Here is an 11,774-nt window from a genome sequence, read left to right as displayed (position 1 = left end):
TAAAACTTGGTGTAATAAGGTGTCAATCCACAAAACAAAACTAATCAACAAAAGGGCTTCCAGAAGAGGCTGCAGAGAACACTTAGACAAAGGTGTGTTCATCCAGAAGCAATCCTTAGTTTTAAAATCTTTATATTCTTTTATAAATCACAAGCATAATATACTAAAAGATGCCGGAGCTCCTCATGACAGTAGATAAACTGCATTACTTTACGGACACATAACATCAAAATGTCACATGGACTAGGTAGATCGGACCAAATCTTTAGGATGGCAATGTGTTTATGGTCTGTTCCAGTTTAAGCATATAGTTCCTGTGGATACAATATTTGAACAAACCTATAATTGAGATTTTTAACTCATTATCAAATATAATACTGTGTGATGGATGCCTTTGTTGGACCTTAAAACATACAATTAAAGAGTTCACCAAAGTCAGCATATCTGAATATGAACAACAGTTGCAAAAAAGAAGCCAATTTACCATTTAATATGATTAATAGCATAGCCAAGAATTTGGTGGCTGGAGCTCAAAAATATGAAGTGAAAACCACACATCATCAGAGATTTAATTTTTTAAATAAACATTTAAAAGTCAGTAATGTACAAAATGAGCTGAAGAAAGAAAGAAAACTCACACTGAAGTGTACATTCTTAAAGAAAAACATGCATTAAATCAGTTTTTGTCCAAATAATGTAGAGACTTAACAAAAAATGGCAGAGCATAACACGCCTGTCTAGGGGAAATAGCAGAACAAATCAGGGAAATGATAAAGGAGTAACGATATCCAGAGTCTGGCCTCTTCACAGCCTTCTAATGATCACCTTGGAGTCACTTCAATTATGGTGACACTAACTCCAACTTAACTTACTAACCAGCTCAATTTTCAGAGGAGCCTAGAAACTTAAACATGGCAACAATGAAAAAAGGGGAGGGCATTTAATGCAGCTGTAGAAAAAAAGTCTATGGTGTTTAAACCCACAATAGTTTCACTACTTACCTATAAAAATAGAAAAAAGGCTTTGATGTTACAAGTTGGTCCAGACAGGCTGAAGACACTATACTGTATATACTTTACATATATGCTACTGAAGCAAATTATTGGCATCTCCTTCAAAACTGTGCAGCATGGCTCTAGAAATATGGATATAACTAAAACCGAAATCAGAGGAGATCATCTTGGTCTAACCTAAACGCTGTTGGTTCCATTTAAGCTAGATGAGCAAGGTGCAGGTATTATTTAGATTTTTCATACTTTGTTAGGATATTTAACTTCTTCCCCAGAATTCTATGTGCATAGGGAAAGAGTTGCTTCGCGGCAATAACAAACTAACACTGACCATTACCATCCTGCGTCGGTGCAACGTGTCTGTCATCACTTTACGTGAAAGGATTTTGATTTCAAAGCTTTCTGGTGTTACTCTGCAAATATTGGGATTGGAATTATTTATTTTTTTGTCAATAATTGTCAAAAGTCTGCAAAACATCTGAAAGTGAGTGTGGTAATTTACTGCCAAGTAAAGTAGTGCCACAGGAAATGCAGTATGTGACCGATATCAAGGCAGCCAGAGCTTTCAGAGTCCCAGTTTATTTCTGACTTTGAGGTCCTGAAGGAACGGGGCTCCTCTCTCAGCACATCCAAAAAGTCTTTGTTTTTGTCTTGAGGTAGAAGACTCCACTCCGTCCACTCGTCTAATTAGAGGAACCCCTTATCTCCTGGATACCTCCTTATTAATGATGGCTCTGACCGGGAGGATGGAGTTCAGGTCCTTCCTGTCCTGTAGTATCCGGCAGGACTGAACAGACAAAGAGATGAGAAGCAGGAGGATCATGAATAACTCACGGCTGGCCGACAGTGGCTTGGTACAAGAAAGACAATATTAAGGGAGCAGAGTTATCAAGACAGGCATGTACCCTTGCAAACTCGGCTTTAATGGCATCAAACTTGATCTTCTCATGGACTGCCCTGGCAACGTTGTTTCTTTCGAATGGCTCTGAAACACAAGTCATTGCTGTAACTGACTGGATATGTTGCATTACTGGAGACATTTCATCCAGTGATGCACCAGTTAATTGTTTCGTACGGGTGGCGGTGGCTTGTTATGTCCACTGAAATGTTTACCTTCCACACATATGAATTTGTTTCTCCACACTTGAGAATTGTTCTTGGGCACAGCTTTGGCCTCTCGAACAGAGATCACATGATTATCCCACCTGCAAGATACAGAAAAAACAACAGCAAGGGAATTATTTAGTGTTCATGAGACTGAAAATAACTACAACGACCAAGAACCTCAAGAACCATAGCAGAGACATTGCAAATATCAGCTAATCGACTAGAAAATAGGCGCACTTTTGTTTTTTTTCCCCAGATTCTGTACTTTCCAGGCTCCAGTTGGTTTTAGTGTAATTCAGTACAGTATAAAGTGAATATAAGGTGAACATATAGCATCCTATTTTTAAATCAAAGACGATTATCATGTGATAAGCACACAGATTATCATGTGATAAGCACACAGTTGCCAACTCTTTCTTCTTGGACAATTAAAATGATTAGAGATTTGAGAGTCAGCATATTAACCTTATCATTGTTTGTCTTTCAACTCTAAAGTCAGGCAGATTGCATCAAATTCAAAGACAACATTTCAGTCAAAATTAAATCTGATAGTTTATTGACAGTAGTTGAAACAAATGGCTGTCAAGAAGGAAGGAAAATGTGCTCATTACTCAAAAATAAACCGTTTGAAAATGTCAAGAATATGCTATTTGTATATTAAGGGCAACATGTGTGACTTGTTTGATACTGTGAAACGTAAAAATCAGTGCATGTTTGTGCAGTGAGTTAGTTTAGTTCAACCTTGCGATTTTACCATGGCACGGCACATATTGCAAACACAGGGATCATGGTATGTCATGTTAGTGCTGTGTAAGGCCAAAGGTTCCACCTGCTCCTTTCCCTCACCCAGAAACATGAAATTGGAGACCAGGATGCGGGATAGAGGAATGAGAGAAGAGATGGGGGACTGGAGAGGGAGAAGAAGTTGGCAAGAGGAGTAGGAGATGAGGAATGGGAGCGAGAAAATGAGCAGGCAAAGGAACCATGGGTGCATCTGAAACACTGCACTCGGTAATATGATGTCCTCGAGAGATACCTGAAGTTTGTGGCATAGTATCTGAGAAAGCCCAGAAGAAGCTCTCCCAAAGAGGACTGGTTTCTTGAGATGTAGGGCGGGACATGTTTGGGTCCCTCTGGAACCATGTCAATATCCATGAGGGGATAAAAACAGTCCTGAACAATCGAGGCACAGGGGGGAAAAGCAGAAAGACTTAAAACCGAGTCAAAAGTAAGCTTACAAAAGAGATACGAATGGATATGTGTCCTAATTTGCCTGTTAAACTGACTTATGTTTGCACCTCTTGTAATCAACCTGGATAGGAAGGTTAAAAACAGCATAACTGAACTGCAAAAGCAATGGAGGCACTTACTGGGTAGTCTCTCTGTAGAGATGGAAGGACCGGTTCCTTGAGAGCTGTAAAGAAAACACATAGAAGACGAGATTCACAATTAAAAAGTACAAATAGGAATGAAGGAAATATCTGTCTGTGTGTATGATTGTACTGACTCTGGAGGTAGTGCAGCACCATCAGCACTAGTGCGTAGCTGCTTAACGTTCCTTTGCTGGCGTCGTTGATTTGATTGTGCCGCGCCCATTTCTTTACAACAAGGATCAAGGGTCTTATCCTGAGATCAGCTGAGGGGCCACACAAACACAGCAGGTCAAAACAAGGGACGTTTGTCTCCATTACCGGTATCAAATGCGCTTCTTGCGGTTATCAGTAATCAGTTAAAATGACACAGGAACTTTGAAATGATAGAGCCATAACAATCAAGATATGACTGACTGTCTCACCCACCGTAGGCATAACCCCTCAGAAGGAATGTGTTTCTGATGCCCACTGTGTTGTTGACATTCAGATCAAACTCCAGATCACTAAAGAGAGTAGGAGTAAGAAGAGTCATATTCAAACACCTTTTTCACTTTGAAGACGTTGTAAACATAAAAAGGCAACAGTTTTTTCCCACCTGCCCTTCTCTCTGAACCTGAGGATTGGCACTTTGGCTCTGATCAGCTGAGTCCTCTCCACATAAGCTATGAATCGAAACAAACAGGAGATTGATTTAGTTTCATTTCTGGAAACTTGAAACAATGATTCTACAGGATAAATAGCTCCACCTGGTGGCATGTAAGGAGAACATAAAATATCTAAACAATATATTTAATATAATGCTTTCATGGTAATTAAACTAAGTTCTTCAGACTTTGCACGTGTGAGGAGGCTCTCAGTGTCTGGAAGTTAAGATAAAACCAGCTCACATGGTGGATACACAAAATTGTTATTTCCTCCAAGGTAGGGTGATTACACATGGTTATGTATGATGTGGGACATACTGTTTAAAGCTGGGTAAATTGAATGTTACTTTGAGTTTTTTTGTATTATCTGTCTTCAAAGCATACAAGCTGTACTAATATCTTTTCAGACGTTGGATTTGTGTTGTAATAAACTCGCCTGGTGCTCAAACAGTTACACAGCATTACAATCCTTCTAACGGGAGCTACTTGGTGTGCGGATATATTTGTTTGAACACTGCAAGAACTTAATAGACAATAAATTATTATTATATAAAAGTGGTTTATTGTTACTTACACAGTGACTTGAACAACTTTTGCAGGACAGAGAGTACATGAATAGGATCAGCTCTTTTCTAAAACAGAAAACCATGCAGGTGTTTAAAAGTGGATATCTATGATTGTACACACACACACACACACCTACACACTTTGCATGACATACACAGCACAGACTCTTACTCACATTTCCATTGAGGACCAGACACAGATCTGCATCACTGCTTCGGCATCCCAATCCATTAATAGAAGATCCAGTCAAGTAAAGTCGTGCCACTGTGAGAAACGCACTTAATGAATATGCATCACAACAGAACGTCAAAGCAGCGGGCACCAGCGCATTTCATACACACCTGCATAGACACTCTGTATGTCGTTCTGCAGCCGAGTTCGGCACATCTCCTTCCGGGCCAAATCAGAGGTTTGCTGCTGGCACGCCTCAAACAGCTCCACCATTTGATCACTTAACTGAGGGCACAAACACATGCACACTGACCAAACCAGGCAGACAAACACAGTGAGAGTTGATGTATATCAGCCGCCGGTTACAGTACTTTGTCCTTAGCATAGGTCTGCAAGATGTTGGCGCTTTCTGGGACAGCAGTGACCCTGGGCTGGGTATGGGCACGTAGGCTGGGATGAGAACGTTCAAAACCAGCGACGGATGATCTTGATGATCCCGCCACCACTTGATCAGGACGACGAGGGGGAGGGGCCCGGGTTAGAGGGGAGTCGAGGCGTTGGCGCTTCTCAACATGGGGGCTATAGTCATCGTTCTGCCTCCTGAAACACACACAATGGTACTTGTTCTGACTACTATGTGATAATACTCTGGTTTTGATCAGCGTTGTATTTCCAATAGTCCATCTTTACACTTTCAAATCTATATATGCCTGTTGCTGGAACATTGCAGTTACAGAAGATAGTGTACAATTATCTGATTGGGTTAACATTTATTGATTACCTGCCTGCTCATACAGCAATGCACACACAATGTAAACTCTGAAATTACTCTGTCAGATTGCTATCTGTACTTTACATTTTACAGCATAACATAGCTGTAAAATGTAATTATTCCCTGATTCAATAACATTAAAGTTTATACTTGTATTTTCCCGACACAATAAGGAACAACTTAAATAGCAAATGCTGATAAAATGGAGGAATTAGACACAGATTATGCAGGCATGAATAAATGATGAAATGACATACTTGCGCCCGTTGGTCATAGCTGGTGCGCGTGGAGGGGGCAGTGGTTGACGGACTGGGGATGGTGGTCTGTACTTCGGGGATGGTGATCTGTACTTCCATTCATATGTAGGAAACCGCTCTTGTCCAGGAACATAGAATCTACCAAAGAAAAACAGACATATTACCGTACAGAACACAAAAGCGCACAAGTAAGCAATTGCCATGATTTTGTATTGATGGCGCCAACGTGTTTTTTTTCGTCAGGCTCACTTGTTGACACCAGCTAGCCTTTGGTGGTTGTAGTCGTAGCATCGGGGTGCGGGAGGGGGCGGGGGCGGCGGGTATAGGCCGTTAAAGGTGTCTGGCCGGCCGCTCCGTACGCCGCCGCGGTGGAACATGCTGCGGTTCTTCACAGAGCTCCAGCATCAACTCCGCCGATTTCCTGAACGAAAGCCAGAGCGACATTAAAGCAGGCGATGCTAGTGTCCAGGACTAACGGTGCATAAGAACTATGGCTACCACCAGCAAACCCATCAACCAACAGCAATGGTAATGCGACGATAACTAGTTAACTACAAACTTGCCCATAAGCTAACTGACGTTAGCTCAGACGTTGCTATGCAGCGCCTAGCTCCCTAAATCCAACATGCGTAACGATATTATCAGTACATTAAATCCGTTTCTCTGTAGAGCTAGGTCTAAGGAAATGTGTCGCTAATAAATGTTAAAAACGTTTTTTCTACAACTGAACGATGTAACACTTACCAAATCGCATGTCACATGTAAACAAAAGTGAAGGTACTTGTTTCCTGAGTACATACTTCCGGGTTGATGTCATGGCGTAGCTGAACTCGATTTAAAGGGGACGTCGCACTGCGAGTTAAAGGGAGAATCCACCCAAAAGCAAAAAGAAGTACTTGGGCTACATTTTGCTGTATCAATGATATTTGACAATTAAATCAATATCCCAAAAGAAGACGTGAGTACACCAAAACTTGAACTGATCAGTGATTGTGAATACTCTTTAAATTTGTATGTGAGATATCCAAATTAGTTGAATTTGGGTGTAGAGCTGTGAATCAGATAAGCCCACTTACCAGTAAAATCACCATGGCTGCAGTCAGGTTATTATTATCCATTGTCTGTGGTGCAGCTTCAGGATGTATCTCTAGATGACATCTTCATTACAGTCAGTCTTTTTCTACTGGTTTGCTGAGGGACTAAATTGTTGAAATCAACACATTTGAACTGATATTCCCGATGTTCTGAACATCATTGTTTAGTGACATTACTGGCACAACATTTAGGGACATTGTGATTCTATAAGCCACAATATTTTAATATGTTATTAAATTGACCCTCCTTAAAATAATTATTACCTCTCCTCCCCAAGGTTCAGAAATAGTTGTGACCCAACTTGGAACAATAATATATTAAATACATAAATAATAGAACAGATCTCTGAGACAAGATACTTTGAAGATTAAAAAGAATAAAGGTGAAAAGAAAGATAACAAGTAACAAGGTGTAGGCTACAATTCATATATTATATCGGCCTATTCATAAGGATGCATCATTTTAAACAGCACAAATGCTCAGAAATCTTAGGGAGGGAAATTACAGCCTTGTAAGAGCATTTTCTTTGAGATCCTACCAATAAACTCCTTATAAAACAATAAAGCATCAAACGGCATCAGTCCCTTGAGCACCGAGTGACGTCACTGCGGAGGACGGTGTCGTGACGTAGGCAGTTCAATACTGACAGTGATCTGAGTGGGAGGGAAGCGATGCATCAGCCAGATGTGGAGCGGTTCGGGGGGGGCGGGGTACGCAAAAGGGTCTGCGGATAGGCTCAAATCAATACAGCACACATTCAGCTACAGCATAGAACTGCAGGATATGTATAATCTATGCAAACGACTCCACGTACCAACATTGATAAGGAGAGCAGCTATTTGTCACGTGAGTGTGTGTGGGGGGGGGAGGCATATGTCGAAATTGCATTATAAGCACAAGTCGGTTTAATCTTAGCCACACCAGAAATCGGCTTTATTGGGCTTTAGAAATGCACCGGTGATATTAGCTGTGGAATAGCTGTAGTCTGGACGAGAGCACCGAGAGAGTGGGGGTGTAGCCTGAGAGAGAGAGAGAGAGAGAGAGAGAGGGGGAGAGAAAGAGAGAGGGAGAGAGAGAGAGAGAGAGAGAGAGAGACGCGGGTGGACAGTGTGGTTTTGTGCGTTATGTAGTGGCTTAATGAGGGTTGTCTTTCCCGGCACAGGCATCAGGGCTTCTCCACCCTTTCAGCAAGATTCTGTAATCTACACGACAGCAGAAAGGGCGCCCGTCGGCTCTCCGTCGGACTCCGCGCTGGATCTCCCTCAGCGCTTGCTGCTACCGCTCCATCACCAAGCCCTCAACGCCAACGGAGTAGACGAATCCCGCTTTCTGTGCCATGTGCAGCGCGACATGTATGTGTGATTTCATGCGGTGACAGCGGAGGGCTAATGGACCAGTTGTCATCGAGTTCTTAGACGCACCGACCGGTGATATACATTGAAGGCTGTCGTGTAGAGAAGAAGACCTTCATACGCAGCAGCCAGTCTGACAAATAGGTTTTTATTGCCAGTGAAAAAGGACCTCCAGATCGCCTCCATGTCTACCATAGCAATGGGGTAAGTGTGATTATTATCCCGCCGGGTGACTGAGTCCCCCCTTTCACTCCTTTCTGTTTTCACATCAGCTGCAGCTGCTTCACAGGTTATGAACTTCCCTTCCATGGAAACCTCACGCATAACACAAGGACCCGGGCATATGCGTAAAAATGCACTCTGTCTTACATGACGTCTAATAAACTTGACGTTGGGTCGCTTAGGCTGTCTGACGTGTTGTTGAGGGGTGATCTTCTGAGTGTTACACACTAAAACAACAATTTTTGGGACATATAATGAAGCATTTTGTGTCTCTTTCCCCTGAATACGCTCTGTTTGGTCAATTAGAAATAGGATTTAGGCCCAACATGCTGTCACACAGATGTCGATCCAAAAGTGGCCCCATCATCAAACTTTTAGGAACAAAACAGTGGGCTAGTCTGCAAAGATTCACAAAGCGGGAGAGTATGGGGTTCTGGGTGTTCTCACAGAAATGAAGCAACTGTTAAATTACCTATTATTGCACTAGAACAACGCGAGAGTGAGTAAAGATGCTGATTTTTCTAGGTCCTCTCTGTTCCACTGTTTACTCCCCACCTACATTACAGACAGTTATGTAATTCTGAAAGAAGGCATGTATAAAAACAGAGTTTATTCTCAAATATCCTCAGAGAACTGTGGTCTGATGTACCCGTCCTGTTAATGAAGGTTTGGGAACAGTGTAATATCAGAAGCAGGGGAATGTCGGTAGCTACAATGCTGCAAAAGGCTCTAAATACAGAAAGTGGTACCTTACACATTCTCAACAACAGGCACCTATCAGTGAAATAGTGTGCCGGCACCGCTCATTTGCATGTCCCCTAACCCTGAGCTCAGTGGTCCATTTCCCCCCACCAAGCCTGTCGTTCATTAACAGCTGTCTCCTGCAGTTCATTGTGATTAATTGCACAGCGGGAGGTTCACAATATGGCACACGCATGGTGCGATTTCAAGGCATCAGCCAAAACTCCTGCATTAACTATTTACAATACACTGGAGGCCTTCCAGGGTCCCACTCTGCCCTCCTACAGCGTGGGCAGCCCATCGCTCGGCAGTCTCCCACTCAGCTGCCGCTCTCCACTGGGCTCTGCCATACTGGTGACTAAGTTACTGTTATGCAACTAACTCAATGACTCAATTAATCCAAATGGGAATGCATTGTAGATGGTGATTCAAAGCACTATTCTGCATACAGCGTTTGTATTAAAGTCTGAATATGTAAGCGCACATAGGTGCAGATCTGTTGTCTGGCTGCTTGTCTAGCCGTAATGGCACAGACAGATAGAGTCATATTTCACTTCTGGCCTCGTGGCTGAATACTAAGCCACTTAAAGCTCTAATGGTAATGGCACAGAGGAGAACATTAGTGTTGAACAAGAACTGGAGATGCCTATCAACACTCTCTGGTGCACTCTCACTTCCTTGGGCTAATACAATTAATGCACAGACAGACTCAGTTTCTTTCACTGTCTTTGCTTGTTTGTGTGGGCGTGTGAGAGAGAACGAGAGAGAGAGAGTGTGAGAGAGAGAGAGTGTGTTCACAGGCACATCTCAGGTCATCGAAGCCGCTCACTGTAGATGGAACAAAAGGGAGCTATCTCATTAATGACCGCTCTCTACCTTAAATAAGGTCTCCCTGCCTTCAAACTCCAGTCTGTTTAATTGATAAAGAATTCTGGAAACGAGGCCAACTTCTGGAGAGAGGCGCGGTGGAGGTGGGAAAGTAAGATCTCCTGAGATGGACCGTTTCACTATGCTTCCGTGTCACTGTCGGTGTTTGAAGAAAGAGCTGCAGCTGTATGGTTAAAGGCGACACACTGAAGTAGAAAAATCAAATGCTTTTGGTGGTATGAAATGACCTAGGCGTGCATGTGTAAGCTGTTTAGTTACACACGGTGACTCAGACTGAGTGTTCACATCTGTGCGTTAAATCCCTGGAGTACAAGCAGTGCTAGAGGTAACACCTGTTGCCTCTCCTGGAATTGCAGGTGTGTGTGTGTGTGTGTGTGTGTGTGTGTGTGTGTGTGTGTGTGTGTGTGTGTGTGTGTGTGTGTGTGTGTGTGTGTGTGTGTGTTGCCCTGCAGGCAATAGTACATTGTCGTTCACCGATCAATACCTTTAGGTTAACAAGCTGAGGTGTGTGCCATAATTCAACATATTTTGAAGGGTTGATTCACCTTGACTGCAAAAAAAACAACAAAGTGGTATCAAGCCATGTAAGACATTTTTGTTACATATTTACATCTTTTCCACCATTTTTTATTGGTTTGGTTTTTAATTTTTTTTATTTGTGGTTCACAAAATGTACTAATTTCCAAATTTCATTTAACGGTTCTCATGGAAAGTGTTTCTTTCTTCCAATGAAGTGTTCACATGTGGATTACGAAGATTAACAAGGCCATTTTTTTATTTGTCAAAAGATGTTACGACTGAATTTAGATGTATTTTTCATTTACGTCCATTATTTTAGCCTCCACCAGAAATATTTCAAAACCTGGGCAATTAAATCAAAACTATTATGGCAAGATGCCACAAGAGGTGAGAAAATATGTTTGGTTTATTGCAATTTGTTCGTACTGACCCTTTAATTTACACCCTACCCCCAATCTGCCTCTACATCAGTTCACTTCCACTTGTTACACAATCAGTGTAATTTGATGTGAAATACATCTTTACCAGTACCTCCGTTTTATAGATGTGCTTTGAAAAATTAATGCATTTAAAGATGCATTCATTGCTCCAGTCTAATGAACTCCAACTTCCCACTTCCCTCATCTTCTTCTCAGTGCTCTAGCTTCTCCTACATTCATCATCTCCTCCGCGTTCTCCTCATCCTTCCCGTCTCCTCTCACTTCATCACTCCCCCTCCCTCCCTCATGCTGCCTTCCTTCTTCTCTCTTTGTTTTAACATTCATGTTCCATCACCTGCCCTTGTGTCACACGGCACATTCTGCATGCTAAACACCTCCTCCTCTTTCTCCTCTGTGTTTCCTTCTTCCTCCACACTTTCTCCTCTAGGCCGACGACTCATTCCCCTGCTGAAATAACCCCCTCGCCGAACCACTTACTTTTTCCCTCTCCATTCTCCTCTTTCCTCTTCCATTTCCTCTGATCTTGTTCTCCCTTAATAGTGTGGCATTGAGCTTTTGTTTTTACATTCACATTCTTCACTGCTTTCATGCGCTAAGGGAAGATAGACAGCATTTT

The 11,774-nt window shown here is 42.2% G+C and overlaps 2 protein-coding genes across 2 annotated transcripts in view; one reads left to right on the top strand and one right to left on the bottom strand.

Moving 5' to 3' along the window:
* Nucleotides 1-474: 474 nt before the first annotated feature.
* On the bottom strand, nt 475-6,707 carry tent2 (terminal nucleotidyltransferase 2). The gene is made up of 15 exons (XM_084025307.1): nt 6,646-6,707; nt 6,151-6,322; nt 5,902-6,039; nt 5,244-5,472; nt 5,043-5,157; nt 4,877-4,965; nt 4,709-4,766; nt 4,086-4,152; nt 3,917-3,993; nt 3,625-3,753; nt 3,488-3,531; nt 3,154-3,290; nt 2,124-2,215; nt 1,916-1,995; nt 475-1,797 (listed from the first exon to the last, which is right to left on the bottom strand). The coding sequence occupies exons 2-15, from the start codon at nt 6,276-6,278 to the stop codon at nt 1,711-1,713; spliced, it is 1,470 nt and encodes a 489-aa protein (XP_083881433.1). The 5' UTR covers nt 6,279-6,322; nt 6,646-6,707; the 3' UTR covers nt 475-1,710.
* A 1,408-nt stretch (nt 6,708-8,115) lies between these two features.
* Nucleotides 8,116-11,774, top strand: part of homer1b (homer scaffold protein 1b) — a 20,395-nt gene continuing 16,736 nt past the window's right edge. The window contains exon 1 of the mRNA XM_084025309.1: nt 8,116-8,552. Coding sequence (XP_083881435.1) covers nt 8,533-8,552 — 20 coding nt within the window. The 5' untranslated portion in view covers nt 8,116-8,532. The remainder of the gene's footprint in view (nt 8,553-11,774) is intronic.

Source organism: Eutrigla gurnardus, assembly GCF_963514095.1.
Source record: "Eutrigla gurnardus genome assembly, chromosome: 13".
In the NCBI taxonomy this organism is placed as follows: domain Eukaryota; kingdom Metazoa; phylum Chordata; class Actinopteri; order Perciformes; family Triglidae; genus Eutrigla; species Eutrigla gurnardus.
The sequence above is the reverse complement of the archived record's forward strand: the minus strand, read 5'-3'. Positions and strand labels throughout refer to the sequence as shown.